The 23,202-nt window shown below is 38.6% G+C and overlaps 1 protein-coding gene across 15 annotated transcripts in view; it reads left to right on the plus strand.

The window, feature by feature from the left end:
* EIF4G3 (eukaryotic translation initiation factor 4 gamma 3) overlaps window positions 1-23,202 on the plus strand; it is a 311,452-nt gene that overhangs the window by 93,995 nt on the left and 194,255 nt on the right. For 9 of the 15 annotated variants that reach the window (XM_049771938.1, XM_049771940.1, XM_049771941.1 and 6 more), the window contains 2 exons: window positions 19,222-19,317; window positions 20,711-20,824. In XM_049771938.1, coding sequence (XP_049627895.1) covers window positions 19,288-19,317; window positions 20,711-20,824 — 144 coding nt within the window. In that variant the 5' untranslated portion in view covers window positions 19,222-19,287. The remainder of the gene's footprint in view (window positions 1-19,221; window positions 19,318-20,710; window positions 20,825-23,202) is intronic. The other 6 variants (XM_049771953.1, XM_049771952.1, XM_049771945.1 and 3 more) reach the window with 1 other exon arrangement.

The raw sequence follows: 23,202 nt of genomic DNA on the forward strand, positions 1-23,202 counted from the left end.
CCATTTTTGTTTTAATGGTTTCTCTTGTGAATCAGATTTTCTCCCCAAGTAGTTACCTGTGCATAGGAGTCAATGTTTTGACATTGAGTAAAACCTGTTAAGTTCTAAGTGAAAGTAGTTAAACAGAACAAAAGTGAATGTCATAGCTTAAGTCGGAGTAGAATTTCATAGCTTAAGTAGAAAATTACGTCTAATTTTTATAATGTCAATGATATCTTCACCTATACCTTTCTTTATACTGTATTTTTTGTACATACATACAGGTATAAGTGCTACTTTTAAGCCTTTTCATTCTATTTTCTTTTTTTTTTTTTTTTTTTTTTTTGTGGTTTTTGGGTCACACCCGGCAGTGCTCAGGGGTTATTCCTGGCTCCGTGCTCAGAAATTGCTCCTGGCAGGCACGGGGGACCATATGGGACGCCGGGATTCGAACCGATGACCTTCTGCATGAAAGGCAAACGCCTTACCTCCATGCTATCTCTCCGGCCCCTTCATTCTATTTTCATTGTTGCATGACTCACAAATCTTTCTAGATTTCTTAACTGAGTTTAATGAAAGCTTAAAAATTTTCAACTTATGAGGCCAAACAGATAGTGCAATAGGTAAAGTGCTTGCTTTGCCTTTCACAGGCTGACTTGGTTTTAATTCCTGGCACCCTGTTTGGTCCCCTGAGCCCTGCCAGGAGCACACAGTAAATGCTGTGCTTGTTTATTCCTGAGAACAGAGCCAGGTAAACGGAGCACAGCTGGATGTGGTCCTGTAGCTATAACCCATCCCCCAATATTTTCAGCTCTTTAGAAATTAGTAGTTTTATATATTTTCAAACTGAAAAACTTGTGAGATGATGAAATTTAGGTATAAATTCTTTTCAACTTGCCCTGAAATTTTAGGACTTTGAGTAACTTTAAAACCCAGTATTTCAATACTCAGGAAAAGTTAAAAAATTCAGAATTTTAAAATTTTGGGGTTGATGTTATGGTTTAGTGGTAGAGTACTTTCTAATCTTGCATGTTTGAGGCTTTGTGTTCAATTACTTGCTTCACGTCTACACACAATTTTTTGGGCATTTTTGGGTTTTTTGGCCACTCTCAGTGGCTCTCAGAAGTTATTCCTGGCTCTGCGCTAAGAAGTTGCTCCTGGCAGGCTCGGGGGACCATATGGGATGCCGGGATTCATCCTTTGTTGTCTGTGTGCAAGGCCAGTGCCTTACCACTGTGCTATCTCTTCAGTCCTAATATGATAACTTCCAGTTCCAACCATGTTGTGTAGAATTACATGACTATCATTCCATACAGCTTTGTAGTATTCCATGTATTCACTGGAGTGCCACATCCCTCTCTTCCCTAGTATAAGAAATATTAGTACCCGGAGAGATAGCACAGTGGTGTTTGCCTTGCAAGCAGCTGATCCAGGACCTAAGGTGGTTGGTTTGAATCTCGGTGTCCCATATGGTCTCCCAAGCCAGGAGCAACTTCTGAGCGCATAGCCAGGAGTAACCCCTGAGCGTTTACGGGTGTGGCCCCCCCAAAAAACAAAACAAAACAAAAATATTTTTAAATAATATATTTAAGCACTATGATTACAAACATGATTGTATTTGGGTTTCAGTCTTAAAAAGAACACCCCCCTTTCCAGTGCTAAATTTTAAAAGTACAAAAGTTGTGGTAAAATCAGTACTTCACTGTTCAGAAATAAGAAAATTTTTTTGTTTTGGTTTTTGGGCCACACCCGGCGTTGCTCAGGGGTTACTCCTGGTTGTCTGCTCAGAAATAGCTCCTGGCAGGCACGGGGGACCATATGGGACACCGGGATTCCAACCAACCACCTTTGGTCCTGGATTGGCTGCTTGCAAGGCAAACACCACTGTGCTATCTCTTCGGGCCCCAGAAATAAGAAAGTTTTTCTAAATCTTGATGCCATAGCATCATCTGATCTCTGGCTACCAGTCTCAGCGCATCTCATTTATTTGCTTAGGAGTCACCAGTTACACTTAATATGCAGCCTGAGTTAAGGCTAAAGCTGTGTAACAGAGAACACCAGCCTTCTTTGCCTAGTGGTACTTTTTAGTACAAGTAGAATGAGACCCCATCCTGTGACGACATACAAATATTGAACATGGACTATTTGATATTCAAGGTTTTTTTTCTTTGATCAATACCCACATCGCATGTTGTACCCGGAGTACGCCCAGAATTAATTCCAGAGTGCAGAGCTAGGAGTAACCCTTGAGCATCACTGGGTGTGACCCAAAAACAAACTAAATAATATTACTTCCTCTGAAGTGGTGATTGCATTTTCTGTTCACAATTTATATGTTCTCAGAATAAAATAGTTCTATATAGAGTCGTTTTGGTGCATTGGTGTAAAGAAACTGCTGCTAACTAGCTGGTTTTCTTTGTGGTTCACACCTGGCTGTGCTCAGGTCTTATTCCTGACTGTGTGTATTCAAGGATCACTCTTGGTGTATAACTGGAGCCCCAGGCTTCAAAATGAGGATCTGGTGAAATGTGGTTCTGGAAGTAGGAAATAATACACTCAGTGAAAAGGTACAAGAATGGGTTCAGGAATCCCACCACACAAGTCTTCTGCTCCTAAGAAGGAAAGCAGCTTAGTAGAAGAATGAGCCCCTGCCTTCCTCAAACCCCTGCTTTTTTATTGTTGTTGTTGTTGTTGGGCCACACCCGGCGGCAGCCGCTCAGGGGTTACTCCTGGCTATCTGCTCAGAAATAGCTCCTGGCAGGCACAGGGGACCATATGGGACTCTGGGATTGAACCAACCACCTTAGGTTCTGGATTAGCTGCTTGCAAGGCAAACACTGCTGTGCTCTCTCTCCAGCCCCTACTTTAAATGACAAGAACCAGGCCACATCCTACGAATACCAAGTAGGGAATAATCCAATAATCCCATGACTAGATCACACCCTAGGGTCGAGTATGAATACTGATTGGGGGACGATAATCACCAGTCTGTGGTGGTAGTTGAGTCTTCTGAGTTGCTGGGGGTCAACCAAATTGGCTTCATGCAAGACACTCTCCGTGCTCTATTATATCACTATGGCTCTAAGTAATTATTTTACATGTTTAAGGTATTTAAAGAAATGTGCAAGATAATGAAATTCATTTGTGCATATTTCAGTTTAGATAGTATGATGTGAAATCAATTTTCTTGTCAAAATGGTACATTCTGAAATTGTTTTTATAGGTGTTTCTAGTATGGCTTTGTAGAAAGGTGGCATGACAAATAACAGCCTTTAAGAGTGGTAAGCATTGATACTAATATGTAATTCATGCCAGTAAGATAGTACAGATGTAAGGCACTAGCCTTATATGCAGAAAATTTGATCCCTGACACCACATAAGGTTCCCCCAAACATAACTAGGAATGACCTTTGTGCACAGAGCCAGGAATAAGCCCATACCTTTCTTTCCTCTGTTGTGACTTCTTGTAATCATATGCACTTAGTAGTGGTAGTTTGCACACATACTTTTCAGTTTTTCAGATGCTTGTTTGTATCTGTTATTGTGCTTCCTGGTGCTCAGATACTTGGTTGCAGCATTTGAGATCAAGTACTTTATTGTTATCCGGATCACTTAGCAAGTGGAATAATAGTGAAATAAGTAGTGGAATAAAGTGGAATCAAACTTACAGCCTTGGGTTTGCTTCTGTACCTCTGAGCACAACTCTGGGCTCTCTACTTGCTACTTAAGAGATTTTGGATAAGTTAAACATCTCTCCAAGTAGAAATTTGCTAATTGTTACGTGGGAATAAATAATACAGATACCAGAGGATGTTAGGACGATTAAATAAATTAATTGATGCAAAGACCTTATGGCAGTTGCAACATGCTCAATAAATGTTTATTGAAATTTATAGGTTGTAAAACCTTTGGAGCATTGAACTTCCACATTTGGAACTAATTTAGGGGGATGGATTCTTTTTTCTTGTTTTTCCTTCAGTGCTTGGAATGCACTCAAGGCCTTACCCAAGACAAGTCTCTATACCTCTGAGCCACATTCTTAGCCTAGGGGGATGAATCATTTTACTCCCGCATTTCTTTTCACTATCATGTTTCTGGAAGTTTTACTATACTCTTTAACTGAAAACTATTTTGCACTTACTCTTTTATAGTCATGTTATTCCCTGATATTGTTAAAAGATTTTTAAAATTAAATCATTGTGATACAAAGTCATAACGTTAATGATTTGAATTCGGTTGTATAATGTCCAAGTGTCCATCCCATCACCAGTCTATATACATGCTTCCACCAGTATCCCCAGTTTTCCTCATGTCTGCCTCTCTGGCAGACATTTTCTTTTTTCTTTTTACCTTCAGGCACTGTGGTTTTCAATACTGTTACTGAAAGGGCATCGTACATATCACCTTACCTCCTTTGAGCACCCATTTCTTGTCCAGAGTGATCACTTCCCGCTGTCAGTGTCATAGAGGTCCCTTCTCTGACCTAACTGCCCTCTCTCCATTGTAGCAAGCTTTCTATTAAGGACCAGTCCTCCTGGCCTTCATTTCTATTGTTAAAAGATTTTATTACCTTGTCACTAATCTGAAGTCTGATTTATTTCTCATATAAAATTGTTTTTAATGGGGCCGGGAAGGTGGCGCTAGAGGTAAGGTGTCTGCCTTACAAGCGCTAGCCAAGGAACGGACCGTGGTTCGATCCCCCGGCGTCCCATATGGTCCCCCCAAGCCAGGGGCGATTTCTGAGCACATAGCCAGGAGTAACCCCTGAGTGTCAAACGGGTGTGACCCAAAAACCAAAAAAAAAAAAAAAATTGTTTTTAAAAATCTGACACTTTAGGCAAAGGTAATATATAGGATGGTCTAGGAATCCCACATAGTAATCAGTAGAAAGCAAATGGCATGGACCTTGATCTTATCTAGAAACTGAGGTTTATCTGTGAAATTGTCTCTTCAAAATTACTCAGTAGTGTTCAGTAGTATTTAACTGTCAAGCGAAACACTATAGTTAAAAAAATTATTCATTGCTCTAAGAGACAGTCCTCATTGTATTATGACATATTTAGAAAAAAATGCCAAATGATAAAACTGTTATGTGTGCTCTTTCACTACAATTTACTGGTATTAATGGCATCTCTGGTTCTTTTCAACAATCATCAGACTCTGTTTTTACCACTTGATTGTTGCTGTATTGAGTCTTCTTAAAATAAATGAACAGTGACATGCGATTCATTGTTACCTTTAATTTTACTTTCAATAGAATTTAAGATGAAAAGGTATGAAAGTCTTACCTAAAGTAACAGCCTAATTATTCTTTATGCCAAGTTTATTGTTGCTCATGCTCATTGTAAGTCAACATCAAAATATTTTAATAGAGAAAATATTTCTTTTAACTAAATCAAATAAAGCAAGAATTGTGTTACTTTACAAAAAAGCAGAGAGGCCGGAGCAATAGCACAGAGGTAAGAGTGTTTGCCTTGCATGCTGCAAACTCGGGTTTCATCCCTGGCACTATATGGTTCCCTGAGCCTGCCAGGAGCGATTTCTGAGTGCAGAGCCAGGAGTAATCCCGAGCACTGCTCTCTGTGATCCAAAAATCAACCAATCAATCAATCAATAAATGAAGTTTAAAAAAAGTTAATTATAGGTATCTTTGAAGCACCCTTGTGCTTTATTCATAATGCCCTACTTTTCTAAGAGGTAATTTATTTTATGATTTGTTAATTGATACTTTATTCATCATATGTATTTGTTTCCTTAAATTTTATTTATTTTGGTTTTTGGGCCACACTGGTGATGCTCAGGGGTTACTCCTGGCTATATGCTCAGAAATTGCTCCTGGCTTGGGGGACCATATGGGACGCCGGGGGAATCAAACCACGGTCTATCCTAGGCTAGTGTGGGCAAGGCAGATGTCTTACCACTCACCGCTCCAGCTCCTAAAGTTTTTTTTTTTATATTATTTACTTTTTGGAGGGGTTCGGCCACATCCAGGGGTGCCCAGGGGTCATTCCTGGCTCTGTACGCAGAAATTGTTCCTGGCAGGCTCAGGAGATGATATGGGATGCTGGGGATCAAACCTGGTTCGTCCTGGATTGGCTGCATGCAAGGCAAATGCCCTGCCTCTGTGCTATCACACTGGCCCCATGTTTCCCTAAATTTCAAATGGTATTAGCTGTTTGAGGTTGCCTTCTGATTTAGGGGGAAATTTTTTTTTTGAGGGGGGGATCCCCAGAAGGGGCCATATGTGGTGGCAGAGATCAAACCCAGGCTGACTGCCTACAAGGTAACCACCCTACCAAGTATTAATGCTCTAGTCTTGAATTAGGTTTTATATATGCTATTTTGCTCTAATCTTATTTTCTCTGAATTTATTTTTTTCTCCTTCCCCCTGACATTCCCACCCCATACTCTCAAGGTTTATTCCTGGCTCTGTGCTCAGTGATAACTTCTCGTGGGGATCACATATACAGTGCTGGGGCTTAAACCTGTCTGACTATGTCCAAAGCAAGAGCCTTACCCACTATACTATCTCTCCACCCATTTTATTTTTTGTTTGTTTGTCTTGGGGCCACATCTAGCCCCTGCCCAGGGCTTCTCTTGGGCTTCTCTGCACTTAAGATCACTCCTGAGGAACTCAGGGAGCTTTTTAGTTTAACGCAATTGAACCTAGCAAGTGACTTGACTTACTTGCTGTATTGTCTCTTCATCACTCTCATTCTTTTTTTTTTGGGGGGGGGGTTTGGGTCTTACCTGGTGAGGCTCAGGGTTTACTCCTGATTATGCGCTCAGAAATCGCTCCTGGTTTGGGGGACCATATGGGGCACCAGGGGTTGAACCGCAGTCCGTCCTAGGCTAGCGCAGGCAAGGTAGACACCTTACTGCTTGTACCACTGCTCCGGCCCCTCATTCTTTATAAAACTGAATTACTGTTGGGACTGAGTTAATAGCTCAGAGGCTCTGTATTGGAGGTCTGAGTTTGATTGCTAGTAGTGTATAGCTCCTTGAACATCACTAGATAGGGCTCTGGTAGCTCCCAACACTTATGTGCTCATTGGACATAGTAGAGCCAGGATTTGCCCCAACATCCCTTGAAAACTTGGGAGTCACCGCCCCTCTGTCACCTCCCCTCCTCCTAAAAGAAAAAGGTTTACTTCATGAGAGTTCTGTTTAACTAAAGTACTTAGGTTACTGGCAATAAATAGAAACATAGTAAAGGAAGTTTCTTCATATCCTTTAAAAGCTCCATCTTTTTAAAGGGACAGGAAATACAAAGTGGAGCAAGGAAAACCTCTGCATCAAGTGGTTTGGGAAAACTGGTCAACTACATGCAATAAAGTGAACTCAGACCTCTCTTTAATACCATTCATGAAGGTCAGATAAAAGTGGATTAAAAATCTTGATATTGGACATGAAATCCTAAAGTACATAGAGAGAAACATTGAACACGCTGTGACATTGAAGCTGAAAGCATCTTCAAGGATGAAACACCACCGACTAAGCAAGTGGAAGCAAAGATAAGTGGAACTACATTAAAGCAAGAAACTAAAAAAAAAAAACAAGAAACTTTTACACTTCAAAGGAAATAGAGACTGGGATACTGAGACTCCCCACAGAATGAGAGAAACTATTCACCCATCATATAAGGAGTGAATATCTAAGATATACAAGGCAATGATAGAATGTAACAAGAAGAAAAGAGTTCTAACCCCATCAAAACATGAGGAGAAGAAATGAACAGACATTTCCTCAAAGAAGAAATATATATGGCCAAAAGATACATTAAAAAAATGCTCCACATCAGTAATCATCATGCAGATGCAAATCAAAACAACAATGAGATATCATCTCATGCCAAAGAGACTGGCAGATAGGATGCTGGTTGGTTCCACAGTGCTTTTGGCTACTGGGGCCACTTGATAGTTCTGATGACCACTATATTATCCCATAGTATGAGTCAAGTCTTCTAACACTGACTCAATCTAATTCTGCCTTCTTGTTTCCTTCTTTCTTTTTCACCCTCCCCTGTGTTCTGAGTTTGTTCACTTATTCAGAGTTCAGTGGACTTGTCCTACTTTCCAATTCTTACATTTCTATTTATACTTTTTGTTTTGTCCAAATGTGAGGCCTTTTACTTTATTATAGTTTGTTTTCTTATATGCCAGCTCACCTATTTATCTCTTATTGAATTATTACTTATGGAGGTTTCTGGATATAACCATCTCTTGCTGGAAGAAGTAGTAATTAGTTAATTTATCTATTTTCATCATACCCAGCTGTGCTCAGGGATTACTCTTGCCTCTGCTCAGGAATCACTTCTGGCTGGGCTTGGAGAATGATATGGAGTTGAGGAGATTGAGTCTAGGTCAGCCATGTGCAATGTCAATACCCTATCCATTGTACTATCTATCTCTCCGGCCCCCAGAAGTAATAATTTTTCTTCCTTACTTATTGACATGTTAATAATAGTCTGTAGCATTTTTTTGAGTGGAATGAATATTTGACCTATAACTGGTGGTGTTTAGGCTTTATTCCCAGCTCTGTGCTCAGGGCACTCTCCTGGGGTTCTCAGAGAATCACCTGTGTGATAACCAGGGTTTAAACCTGGATTGACTGCAAGCAAAGTAAGTGCTTTACCCACTAACTGTCTCTCTGTCCCTCCTTACTCTTTATATGCTGTTACTTTTTTGCTTTTTTTTTTTTTTCTGGCCACACCTATTTGATGCTCAGGGGTTACTCCTGGCTAAGCGCTCAGAAATTGCCCCTGGCTTGGGGTCCTTCCTTGGCTAGTGCTTGCAAGGCAGGCACCTTAGCTCTAGCGCCACCTCGCCAGCCCCAATATATGCTGTTACTTTCTATATGCTATTCTTTTTTTTATTTTTTTCTCTATAGGCTATTCTATATAATACTATGTTAGGTGAGTTGTAAATTATTTGAGCCCAGGAACCATGTCACTATCTAATTATTATTTCTAAGACACTTAGTTGATTAGACAATCAAAATTTGTTGAATTGATTCATCATAAGTAATACATAATTTGAGGGTTTATTTCATTCAGTTTGAGTGAAAAGTGGTTTATTTTTGTTTGTTTGGTTTTGGGCCATTCTTGACAGTACCCAGGGCTTTCCTCCTGGCTCTAAGTTCACTCTTAGTGGTGCTTGGGGGATGGAGAGAGGGGACTATATATGGTGCCAGGATTAAACCTGAGCTGACTGCTTGTGAGACAAGCATCTACCTGGTGTACTATCACTCTGATACTGTGAATGAAAGGTTTTTATTTACCTAATAATTGTAACTAATGATAGTGCTTTTTTGCCTCTCAAAGGAAAGAAAATTTGAAGCAATTTTGCTTCGAGGCCTTGTACTATTTTAGAAGTCTATATCATTATACTCACCATGCTCTGGAAAGAAAAACGTAGGGAACATTTTCATTAGATCCAATAAAAAAAAAAGGCTGTATATAATTTGAATATGGACCCCTCTGTACAGTGCATCTAACACTAATATACTGGCTTTTATAAGGAGGAAAACAGGAGTACAGTGGAGGAAGGGGCATGCTTGAATTTTCTGTCCCTTTGTTTTAGATAATATTTTATAAAAGTAGAAGGAGGGATTTGAAACTCTGTCTTACCTATTCTTGAAAAATAGGATGTAGGTATTGAGATAAATAGGATATGGGGACTTTGAAGAGAAAAAATGTTTCAGAATAACTAGGAGTTTGTTTTCTCCTAAAATCTTACAACAACAGGTCTTTGATTCCTTGGACTGTTTTGGAAACAGGATCAAGGGTGTGCGGGTGTGTACCTGAGACACCCTGTTATTTCATCCTGAAAAGTCGGTGTGAAAGATGAATGGTATTTTGTTTAACCCACTTGATTAGTGTTTAGATTGACCTGATCCTTTAGTGTCACACTTTTATATTTATAGCCAAGATGTCAAGATGTTGTGCACAGTATAGTGATATCAACTGTCCCTTTCGAGTCAACTTGTGAGATGTGTTTTTTCTCCAAGAAGTGGCCTCATTGCAAAGAAGTTTGACAGTCTAACATCCTGGTTATGCTTATGTTTGTGTTTGTATTAGGAATACTGTGTGTTGTCTGGGGTGGGGAATAGAATCATGTGATGCCGAAATCGAGGTTTATTGTAAGCTACTCATGATTTTAAAGGTCCAGGATTCAGGAAACTGTAACTTATTAGTGAAAATGGGAAAAACAACCATGTATTGTGATGAAACAGAAATTTCTGTTGAATTACTGGAAGTTGGAAGTAAAAAGATGATTGTTAGATGACTCAGCATTTAAAAATTTTGTCTAGTGATTGTTTTATGATATCTGTTTATTCTTGGCAGAGTAAAATTAGAGGAGTCACATTACGCAGGCATAATGTTTATTCAAACCAGCTTAGTGATCATCTAAAAATAGTTTGATGGTTTAAAAAATACATTTAACTTTCTAAGATTGAAAAATCATGAAAGACTCATGATGCAGGCTTCCCCATACAGATAACTTTGTAAATACTTGGCCAATATTGCTTCAATTCTTTCAGTGTAAAGATGAAAGCTTTAGGGGGCTAGAGAGATAGTACAATGGGTAAGGTGCTTGAATTCAGCTAACCCAGTTCGATCTCTGATACTGCAGATGGTCTCCTAGGCCCTCCAGGAGTGAGCACAAAAACATGAATAAGCCTTGAACACTGGGTGTGACCACACAACCAAAGGGAATATTTACATAAAAGGGGCCCGGAGAGATAGCACAGTAGCATTTGCCTTGCAAGCAGCTGATCCAGGACCAAAGGTGGTTGGTTGGAATCCGGGTGTCCCATATGGTCCCCTGTGCCTGCCAGGAGCTATTTCTGAGCAGACAGCCAGGAGTAATCCCTAAGCATGCCGGGTGTGGCCCAAAAACAAAAACAAAAACAAAAAAAAAATTAGAAAAGAAGATAACTAATTTTCCAGAAAACCTTAACATGTTTTAGCTTGTATTCTGGGCAGGTAGAAATTTGGCTGCTTTCAGAGTTGCCATTGATCTATTGTTATGCTACATTTTTCTAGAGCTTCCCCCCCCCTTTTTTTTGGGGGGGGGTTTGGGTCACACTGGCCAGTGCTCAGGTATTACTCCTGGCTCTATGCTCAGAAGTCGTTCCTGGAAGGCTCAGGGACCATATGGGATTTTGGAATTTGAACCACCGTTCTTCTGCATGGAAAGCAAACGCCCTACGTCCATGTTATCTCTCCGGCCCCCTTTTTCCCTTTTTGTGAGATTATATAGCAAGTGCTTTTGGAAGTAGAAATAATAGTGCTGTAAACTTATTTATGTTAATCTTAAGTTATGTGTATATGATAGTGTTACTTGGTTTTTATTATTTCCTTACCTTATATTCAATATCTGCACAATTATGTACTTACTTTGAGTCATTTTTATCAAAAATAGGCTTATTGTGGGGGCCAGAGACATATTATTGTGGGTAGGATGTTTTCTTTGCATGAGCTGGAACTAGGTTCAATCTCTTAACATTCCATATGGTCTCCTAAGTGCCACCAGGAGTAATTCCTGAATGCAGACCAAAGAATAAATCATGAGTATCACTAGATGTGACCCACAAACTGGGGTGGGATTTTTGGGGGAAGGATTATTGTTACTCTGTATACATGTTTATATGTTTGAAGAAAACTTTTGGAATCTTAGGTGTAAATCTGTTCACTTGTTTGGAAAGTGTTGAGTCACTAGTTCATTCTTTTTGATATTCTAGTATTTTTCTTCTGAGAAGCGCAACAAATGACTTAAATATTAGATTCTTTCAAAAGGAAAAGAAAACTCGATTCATTAAAAAATATTCTATATCTGCAGTCTATTTCCAGTTATGTTTATGTGGTTATAATTTCACTCTTGTTTTTGTTTCTTGGGTCAGTGCTCAGGGTTTTGTTCCTGGCTGTGTTCAGGGATGACACTCGGTGGCTGTGGGTACGGGAGGGAACCATATATGATGCTTGATTTAAACCTGGATTTTTTTTTTTTTGCATGGGAGGAAAGTCCCTTATCTGCTGTGCTATTTCTCTAAAAGTGGTAATAATTTATTTTAATAGCCTATAGAATTCTATGTCCTGTGTTTGATATATATTTATAGAGATATAAAGATGGAAATAAGTGCTTTTATGGTAAATGAAAATAACAACTCATAATCAAGCCAATATTACACAATTTTGTGTTTTGAAAATAGTATGCTGAAGATACGTTTTTTTTCCCCCCCCGACATTTGCTGTTTGAATATTTACTGGGCTTTTGGTTTACAATCTTTTTGTTTGATAAACCATCAAGAATTATTATACCGGGGCCTGAGAGATAGTGTTTGCTTTGCATGCAGTCGACCCAGAACAGGTTCAATTCCATGTGGTTCCCCCAGCCTGCCAGGGGCAATTTCTGAGTTCAGAGTCAGGAGTGTGGCCCAGAGACCAATCAGTCAATCAATCAATCAATCAATCAATTTAAAAAAATAAAAAGAATTATTATAGTTAAATGCTGCATTCAAGTCTTATTTACTGGGCCAGAGAGATTGCACAGCAGTAGGGTTTTTGCCTTGCATGCAGTCGACAGTGGTTTGAATCTCGGCATCCCATATGGCCCCTGTGCCTGCCAGAAACGATTTCTGAACGCAGAGCCAGGTGTGACCCAAAAACCAACCCCCCCCAAAAAAAAAGAGTCTTATTTACTGTGTATAAATGAGACTTGATTTGAACACCTTATAAAAATAATTCCAGGACTGGAGAGAGATCAGTGGGCTGGCATATATACTATGCATACAGGGAGCCAAGTTTATATCCCCACCATCAAATGTTCCCCTGGGCTCTTCTGGGTAGTAACCCCTGAGCACTGAGTTGGGAATAGTCAGGCTTTGATTGCTAGTAACTACGAGTTTCAAGAGATTAGTTTTTTCAGTGTTTAGATAAAGTGCTATATCAAGTACTGTTGAAAATCATCACAAGGTATCATCATGTATATTTAAATATGTGCAGAGTAAAATGATACAGGATTAAGGCACTAACTTGCCTTGCATGTGGCTCACCACAATTTTATTTCAGGCACTGCATTATGACTCCCAGGTCATCATCAGGAATGACCCCTGTGCAAAAACAAAAAACAACCAAAAAAACCAACGACCCAAAGTCTGTTGTTTAGCATTGTTAAGTACTGTTGACCTTTAATAAGTACTAGGTGGTTTTTTTATCACAAACTATAGGGATAATAGCAGAAAGAATTAGAAAATGCAGTGTCATAGTAAGACAAGGATCACTTCCCTAGAATAGCCTCCCCCTTACATAACTTATGGAGGGTCAGATGCTGTTCTTAGAAGTAAAGCTTTCAGTGTCTCAACCACTGAGTATGTTATTAGCTGTGGACTTTTAATATGACTTTTGTTCTATTGAGGTAGTTTTATTCAGTTCCTCAAAGGATTTAAAGTTTGTCAGATGGCTTTCTTTTTCATTTTTTAGTTGCCCTTTTTATTCTGTTAGTACAGTCTATTTTATTGACTGATTTTTAAAAAAATATTTTGAATCGGGGCCGGAGAGATAGCATGGAGGTAAGGCATTTACCTTTCATGCAGGAGGTCATCGGTTCGAATCCCGGCGTCCCATATGGTCCCCCGTGCCTGCCAGGAGCAATTTCTGAGCCTGGAGCCAGGAATAACCCCTGAGCACTGCCGGGTGTGACCCAAAAAACCACAAAAAAAAATTTTTTTTTTTTGAATCACCCTTGCCATTCAGGTTTAAACTATTTGGCTATGCTTTATAACCCCTTTAATATACCTTTGAATTTCATTTCCTAGTATTTTTGTTACAGACATTTTTTCATTAGTATCCAATTGGGGGTTTTGTTCTATAGCTTACTTTCTGGGGGTATTTAACTAGGGGTTTTGGTTTTCAGCTTTATTGGGTGGCCAAGCTTGGTCTGTACCCAGCAGTGCTCCAGGGCTACTCCTGGCTCTGTGCACATGGATCACTCCTGGTGTTGCTTAAAAGGCCATATGTTGTTCCAGGACTCCAAGCGGAATTGTATTTATGCAAGGCAAGTGTAACTCCACCACTGAATTATATCCTTAATGTTACCTCTTGTTTGATATGATGTTGTTTTGCAGGGCAACACCCAGTGGTACTCAGAGCTTACTCTTGGCTTTGTGCTCAGGGCTGGTGGACTCAGGGCATCCTGTAGGGTGCTGATGTTCAAACTGTGTTGGCTGCATACAAGGCAAATATCCTACCCTATACTATCTCTCTGGCCCCATGTTCAGTTTTAGGAAAAGAATGTTGGAAAGATTTAACAAATAAACCTTCTTTCCTTTTGTTGTAAGTAAGTAGTACCTGGGCATTGGGTAGTTTCTCACAGACTAAGTAGGCTATGCCAGGAAGATTGGGGAAGAGCGGCCAGAAAAACTACCACATTTGCTCTGACTTTGAATGAGGCTTTTTCTTGATAGAACAGCTACTTCAGATCCTCAGTTTCTAGAATTTCCATAAAGCAACTTTGATCTGATATTTATACTTAATTGGTCTATTTTGGGGGGAGGTGCTAATTAAAGGTTTCGAGCTTCTGGTTCACAGTATAACTGACCTCCTTTATTAGATACTTCATAAGCAGATAAGCATTAATGGAATATTAACCTTTTCACTATCAAGTATTTTTATAAAGGTTGCACTTGTTGGCTGTGGTATTTGCACATCTAGTTGGGTGCTTGCAGGGTTTGTACTTCTTTTTTTTATGGTGCTTATACTTACTTGGCTATGGCATGGGTTGAAATTGCTTTTTGGCATTGGGAATTGCATGGGTTCCAGAATTGTACTTGGTACAAGTAGGACAGAAGGGGAGTCGAATTCATCACAATGCGCTCATAAGGCACATCCTCAAAGACAGAGCACTATTTCTTCTAAACCCATCAAAGAATTGAAACAAATGAAATGATCTGTCATGTATGAGTTATGTGAAGAGTTTTAAATAGTACCTAAAATATACTAGGAGCTGTATATGTTTTTATGACAATTTAAAGATTTTTGTTTGTTTTTGGGCCACACCTGGCGATGCTCAGGAGTTACTCCTGGCTCTGCACTCAGAAATTGCTACTGGCTTGGGGAACCATATGGGACGCTGGGGATAGAACCCAGGTCCATCCTGTTCAGCTGTGTAGAAGGCACACACCCTACCACTGTGCTATCGCTCTGGCCCCGACAATTTAAAGATTTAATGTGGGGACAACCTTAGTATTGTCTACCCATTGGGACTGGGTCAGGAGGGGGTGGTCCTAAGACAACACCTGGCAATGCTTTGAGACCACCAATGCTATGCCCAGCTTTGTGTATGAGGGTGTGTCATGTACTGATGATTATACTTTGTAGATGCATAGGTTCTTAAGCCCCAATTAAAGTAGACTCCTGCTCTGATCTATTTTTTGCTTCTTAAGAACAATGTATTGTAAAACATTGAAAAATCATGTTTTTTTTTCTCCATATATATCTACATGTATTTGGGTTTGGAGCCACACCTGGCTGAGCTCAGGGATTATTCCTGATTCTGCATTCCGCTATCACTTCTGGCATTGCTTGGGGACCCCTGAGTGGTGATGGGTATTGAATCTATGTTAACCACATTCAAGGCAAGTGCCTCATCTGCTGTACTTTCTCTCTGGCTCTCATATCTATCCCTGTATTTTGAAAGTTATATCTCCACTGAAGATGCTTAATGTGTTTTTTCCTAAAACAGAATTCACCTTAGATTTCTTTTAATTTTAAAGAGATTTAATTTTAATGTTAAAGATTATATTATGCAACATAAGGGCTATTTTAATTTGGCTTATCTTCATTGGCACTTTAGTAACTAAGTTATTAACTAGCTTGTTGTTTTACACCAGAAGTGCCCAGATTTATTTGACCAAAGAACTTTCCTGTTGAGAACAGGACTTCTAAAAAGTGTTTTAGGCACTATGGTTTACAAAATGGCTGATGATAGGACTTTGCATACATTCTTGTACCACATCCTGCACCAGTGTTTACTTTCCTCCACTGTTGTCCTAGCATCTCTCCTTCCCTTCTCCAGCCCTTCTCAGACACACCCACCTCCATGTAAACTTCATAAAGATTCTTTATTTTTTATTTTATTTTTTTGGGGGGACGGTCATGCCCGGCAGCGCTCAGGGGTTCCTCTTGGCTCTACATTCAGAAATTGCTCCTGGCAGGCTTGGAGGACCATGTGGTATGCTGGGATTTGAACCACCAACCTTCTGTATGCAAGGCAATTGCCTTACCTCTATGTTATCTCTCCAGCCTCAATTCTTTATTATTTTTGTACTCAAAAACTGTAATCGAATAGTGAGATACTTTTCAGAATCTGAACACAAGCACAGACATATTCATTTCTTTCTCTACATTTTATTAAATTGGAGTATTTCCAGCCATCCTGAGTGTGTGATAAATATACATTAACTTATTGTCTGAAAAGATGTTAGAGATCATTTTTGAGAAACATCTGAATAATTTTGAGGTCATGTTTGATCCAATCGTCAGGTTTTTTTTTTTTTTTGGGTCACACCCGGCAGCACTCAGGGGTTACTCCTGCCTTAGGCTCAAATTGCTCTTGGCAGGCTCGGGGGACCATATAGGATGCCGGGATTCGAACCACCATCCTTCTGCATGCAAGGCAAACGCCTTACCTTCATGCTATCTCTCCGGCCCCCAATTATCACTTCTTTGGTAGAGTTGAGATACTTACTGCCCCGTCTTTTCATTTTTGGCCAAACCTGATGTGGAATCTTATGTCAGTTATACAAATTATTGTTTAGTTTACCATGTTGAAAGGTTGTAAAGAATACTTGTTTCTAATTTTAAATTGATTTACTTTGAGAATGGCAATAAATCCACCAAATGGTTAGCAAATGCCAATTTTTAAATTTTATTAAAACATTTATTTTTACTAATTTATGTATTCATTTTTTAATTTCGATTCACATTTACCTATGCTCAGGGCCTGCTCCTGGCAGCACTTGAGACTATCTGGCCTCCCTCCCCCCAAACTTTTTTTGGGGGGGCCCACACTCAGTGCCGCTCAGAGGTTACTCATGGTTCTGCACTCAGAAATCGCTCTTGGCTTGAGGGACCATATGGGTTCCCGGGGAATTGAACCTCGGTCTGTCCTCGGTCAGCCGCATGCAAGGCAAACACCCTACTGCTGTGCCATTGCTCCGGCCCCCCTCAAACGAAAGTAATATTATAATACTTTTTAGACACATCATTCATTTACTTTGGGTAAGTAATTTCTGACTTTTGGGTTCCTTATTTGTAAGGTTAGCATAGTGATAACAATAGTGATTGTCATCAGGCAGATGCAAATCATCACAACAATGAAGTACCATCTCACACCATGGAGACTGGCACATATCACAAAGAACAAGAACAATCAGTGCTGGTAGGGATGTGGGGAGAAAGGAACTCACATTCACTGCTGGTGGGAATACTGTCTAGTCCAGCCTTTATGGCAGACAATATGGAGATTTCACAAAAAAACCCTGGAAATTGAGCTCCCATGTGATCCAGCTATATCACTCCTAGGGATATACCCTAGGAACACAAAAACACTATACAAAAATGTCTTCTGCACACCTATATTCTTTGCAGCACTATTTATAATAGCCAGAATCTGGAAACAACCCAGATGTCCTTCAACAAATGAGTGGCTAAAGAAGCTGTGATACATATACACAGTGGAATACTGTTCAGCCATCAGGAGAGATGGTCATGAAATTCTTCTATACATGGATGGACATGAACACTAGTATGCTGAGTGAAATAAATCAGAAGTAGAGAGATAGACACAGCATAGTCTCACTCATCTATGAGTTTTAAGAAAAATAAAACATTTTATTTTTTTTTCATTATTTTAATAATACCCAAAGACAGTAGAGATGAAGAGCCAGCCCATGATTTGAAGCTTACCACAAAGAGTGGTGAGTTCAGATTGAGAAATAACTACACTGACAACTATCCCGACAATGGTGGTAAGAGAAATAGAATGCCTATCTTGAAGACAGGTGGAGGTGGGGGTGTGGGAGAGGGAGATAGGGGAGAGGCTTGGTAACGGGAAGGCTACACTGGGGAAGGGAGACTTTTTTTTTTTTTAATAACTAAAACCCAACTACAAAAGTTTGTAATCATGGTGCTTAAATAAAGATACTAAAAAGAAAACAATGGTGTTTGTGCAGAAAATTATTTCACCAAAATTTAGTCTTAGCAACTGATAGATGTATTACACCTTTTTACATTTCTGGTTCAAATTGCTTGTCCAGATTTAAAAATAGTGTCACTTGTTAGGATTCTATATGTATTGCTCTTGTTAGTATTCATTTTAAATACGTTGTGTTTTCATATTCTAAAATCACTAGCACCTGGTATTTTACTTAGTAGCCTTTAACAGATCAATAGTGAAAAACAATTGTTATTCTCTGAAAACCTATGGTATGTTAGCATATATTACTAGTTTTTCTAGGCTTTTATCTAAATATTTTGTTGACTATAGATGCTCATGGCTCACACTGTAAGCAGTAGAAGAGAAGCACAACAATAGGCTCTGTAATGGCTTAGACTGATGAGTGAACAGTTAATTGTGACTGTGATGACTGACAGAGTTAATTGACTCTGTCAGTGCCTATTTTTGCTTTGAGAAGCAAACCACAATCCTATCTGGTTTCCTGATCCATGTTGATTTTGTTTCTGGCTTGAGTGGTCCATTTCAGAAATAGATGAATTTGCATTGATTTTTCTTTGTATTCCTGGTATTGATAAGTCACACCTAGATATTTAATTGCAATTGTATCCTTATCAAGGTTTTTACAGAGACTCTTAAAAAAATTAAAGCTTCATTGTGTTCTGAATCACTGAATATGATAATAAAGATAAAAATTGGAAATCAAATTAATATTTACCTACTTTTTTTTTTTTTTTTTTTTGGTTTTTGGGCCACACCCGGCGATACTCAGGGGTTACTCCTGGCTGTCTGCTCAGAAATAGCTCCTGGCAGGCACGGGGGACCATATGGGACACCGGGATTCGAACCAACCACCTTTGGTCCTGGATCGGCTGCTTGCAAGGCAAACGCTGCTGTGCTATATCTCCAGGCCCATATTTATCTACTTTTAAAGAAAAACACTACTAATTTGAATTACCATACCATTTTATTTAACTGTGATATTGTTCTTACCATTCTTTGACAGACCCCTTATCCCTCTGGACAGAATGCAGGTCCAACCACGTTGGTATATCCTCAAGCCCCTCAGACAATGAATTCACAACCTCAAACCCGTTCTCCGGTAAGTAAGCAGAAGCTTGTCTTAGATAATATTCTTCAACTATGTTCAGTATATAGTAGGTTGGATTTCTTTGGCCAATATTTTGAATCTACTTTGGACTTTTTTCCAAAGATCATTATTGTTTTCATTTAATATTGGTTAGTATTGCACTTTCCAACTTTTCCTATAAGACTAATATAAAATTTTTAAGTAAAAGAAGAAATGAAGAGTTTTATTATTTTATTTTTTAATTTTTTAAGATTTTTTAAGACATATTTTTAAGATTCTGGTTGCATTCAAGTTCACTTAATTTTTACTTTTATCTGTTGTAATGTTCAAAAATCAGAAGGGTATGAAATGACTAATTCTTAAAGTAAGTTTAATTATTTAAACTCACATTCCAGTGATGTGTGAAGATATAAATCTGTGTCACTAAAACAATTCTCACCACTGACAATTGTATATATATATATATATATATATATATATGTATATATATGCATGGTATAAAAAATGGTGTATTTATTTCTTCAGATGATAAGTAGTCAAATACATATACATGCTCTCATTCTCTTTGCTCATCCTTTATATGGACTGTAATAAGTACTGCTAAGATGGTGAATTTATTCAGGTTCATCCTTCTGTTTCATGAAAGTGCTCAGTGGCTTCAGCTGTTTATCCCTTAGAACATCGTTTCCTGCCCTGCATGATTAGCTTTGGCTATAAGGTGCTTCTTTAACATCTCATATTCTATTTCTCATCCCTACTTGTACCTCAGCTCTGTGTTTTCCTTAGGAAACAGGGGTCTTCTTTCTTTTGATTCTCCATCCTTGCTTTTTTGCCTGCAGTAAAGAAGTATATCATTGCATTAGCTCCTATTCATTTGATTATATGCATGATTTAGAAATGGTGAAATGTATGAAATAATTGTTCAAAAGCTAGGAGGGCATGAAGTGCACCAATAAGTAATCTCTTTCTTACCCTCTTCCTACCTTCCTTTTCCCTATTGCCCTCTTCTCCAATACCTGTTCTTAGATCCTGGTTCTCCCCAGGGGGTCGAGGAACCATTCTAAAGAGGTGGGACTTTGGTCCCAGTTGCCTGTTTGCTTGTCTCTTTTTTTGCTGAAATGGTCAACAAGATGTCTGATGCAAGTTTTATTCTGAGTGTTTTGGGGATGTGGACACTTGACTACTTGGAGTGGGCCTGAGATCTCTTCTGATTAATTTAGCTAGGCCCTGGTTCTAATCATTAAACATGGAACATTATGGTAAGCTCTTGTTGAAAAGAATTCTTTGGACCTCTTTTTCCCCATCCCCCTTTATAATTATTTTTTTAAAATTTAAAATTTACATGGTTAGAACGGGCGCAAAACCTGACTGAAGAGCTGCATCTCTAAACCAGTTTTTTTGACAGCCCAGCAGAACAGTGCCAATACATTGCACAGACAACTGGAAGAGGAGGAAGGTTTTGGAACAGACTCCCGTTTACAGGTCCTTGGCTGGAAGAGGCTGGATAAAATACTGCATTGTAAGCAATATAACAAACTGTACTTTTTGCAGGCAGTGGTGCCTCTGGCACTTGCTATTTTTGACCACATCCATTTATTGGCTGATGAACAGAATTGCATTGATTGCTTCCTCTTTAGAATACTCACCTAGCATGGCAGTTTCTGCCAGGCATCATGGGGGAAAGCGTAACAAATTGGGTGGCTCTTCTATTGGGAAATAGACAGGAATGATTTGGGCTTTAGATTTTTCTTTATTTTAAACTTGAAGAGGGACATCCATTTTATGTAAATTTGGTTTTAAAGGATAAATTATTTCAAGGCTTCTTTTTCCCCCTTTTCCATGATATAATTAAATATCAAAGGGGAAATTGTCTCTAGTTGTCAGCCATTTTTTCTGTGGTCATAAACTCTTCAGATGCATCTTTATGCAATTTTTGCCATTCACTCTGCTAGCAACCATTACCACCACCCCCATTACTAAAAAAAAAAAAAAAAAAAAAAAAACCAAACACACACACATATAACATTCCATTACATATCCCAAAACAAGTGCAAGATTAGCAGATACAAGACTACTCTTGCTTGTTGTTTTGGGTCCAATTTTCTTTATTTCATTTGTGTTGGTGCTGGGAGGGTGAAGTTGGGATATGAAATTTGGCAGGAATGCATTTTCTTTTTCACATCCCCAAGTTTCCATAGTCTAGTTTCATCCATCCCACAGCTATCTCAACTGGTGAGGAGAGGTAAGCTGTTGCCCTGAGGAAGGAAACCTGTACCTGGCTTTGTAGAGCAGCTAAAGCTTACTCCATTCTATTTCTGCATTAATGGGCCATTGGCAATTGCACAGTTTAGGCTTTTCTGTTCTTCCCTGGACAGCTGCCTTTGCAATCCAACTGGCTTCAAGTGGCCCCCTTCCTTCTTCAGATTGTCTTTCTGCCTATATTTCTATTTGTTATTTAAATTCAGATTTTAAATTAACAGTATTTTAAATTCATAGTTAAAATTTTTATATTAAAATATTTGACAGTCTTGTTCCAATTTTCTGATTATACTGGAACTCTTTAAGCAAGAGTTTATTTTAAAGTGATCTCCAAAGATAGCAAGCTATTAAATGGTTAATTGGGAAAGGGGGACAGGTTGGCTTTTTCTGTAACCTGTAGTCATGATTATTTTTTGTATTTTGTGGTGCCAGAGTTGCATCAATGTTATATTGATTCTGCCCAGTTAACCAAACTGCACAAAGACTGAGTGGGTGGGTGGATGAGTGGCATTAGCATTGAATCCAAGTTCAGAGAAGGCTGTTTTTCTTTATATTTACAGTCCTCACCATCTTAAAGAATTCTATTAAGAAAAAAAAAAAGAGAAAAAGCAGATGTTTCCTATTTTTCATATGAGCCAGCAGCGACTACAGTTTGTTCTGTTGCTTACAGTTACCCATAGGATTAAGACTATTGTCATTCCAAATAAAAAACTCAATAGCCAATGGTGACTAGTGCAAAATAGACTAGGGTACTTTCTCACTAACTTAAATTGTGTTGTTTTTTAATATGTGCATTGTTTTTAAGGTACATTTTTTGCTCATAGTTAGTTCTCTTTTGACTGGAAAAATTCCAAAAATAAAGTTCAAACTTTTATTTTAGAGCCTTAGAAATGGGACCTTTCTGTGGAACAGTGATAAGACAGGTGCTGCTATACTCAGGTTAATTTTTAACATGGCCCTTTTCTACCATTTTCTTCAAAAGTGTCATGAAGAAACATCTCACTTCCAACCCCTACTTTCATACCACATAGGTGGTATTGTCTATTCTTGAAACTTGATGTATGATGTTTTCTTTTCATAATTGGAAAACTGAAAATATATTACCTCAATTTCTTTGGAGAGAACATTTTATGCAGGAACTACAGCTGCCATTATCATCATTCTAAACAACTGTTTCACTATGGTTAGTAAATATGGCTAATCAGATAGGTTAGTGAGAACTCATTAAGTTACACTGGATATTGCCAGATGTTTTAAGCACTTTTTATTGCTTGAACATTAAGTTTTAGTTTCTCAGGTCAGTTATTAATAGTGCTTTTTCAGCCATCTCCTACATTGTTGCATGTGGCCTATTGCAGTTTATTGAAAAATAAGTTTTTAGAAAATAATGACAATTGGGGAAATAATTTCAAATATATTGCAGAAATAATTGCATATAATTTAAATGCTGAGTACAGTATTTAAGTTGCTCTTGTGTCTGATTCACCTCTAGTGTTTGTTGACATAAAGAAAACACTATAGAAAATAAAACAAATAAGGTTGCATATTTCCAAATAGATTACAAAGACCTTGTATAGTTTGCATTCAAATCTGTTTTATATTTATTTTCTCTTTACTACTAAAAAGGGTGGTTAGCAT

The sequence above is a fragment of the Suncus etruscus genome, chromosome 4 (genome assembly GCF_024139225.1).
Source record: "Suncus etruscus isolate mSunEtr1 chromosome 4, mSunEtr1.pri.cur, whole genome shotgun sequence".
In the NCBI taxonomy this organism is placed as follows: Eukaryota; Metazoa; Chordata; class Mammalia; order Eulipotyphla; family Soricidae; genus Suncus; species Suncus etruscus.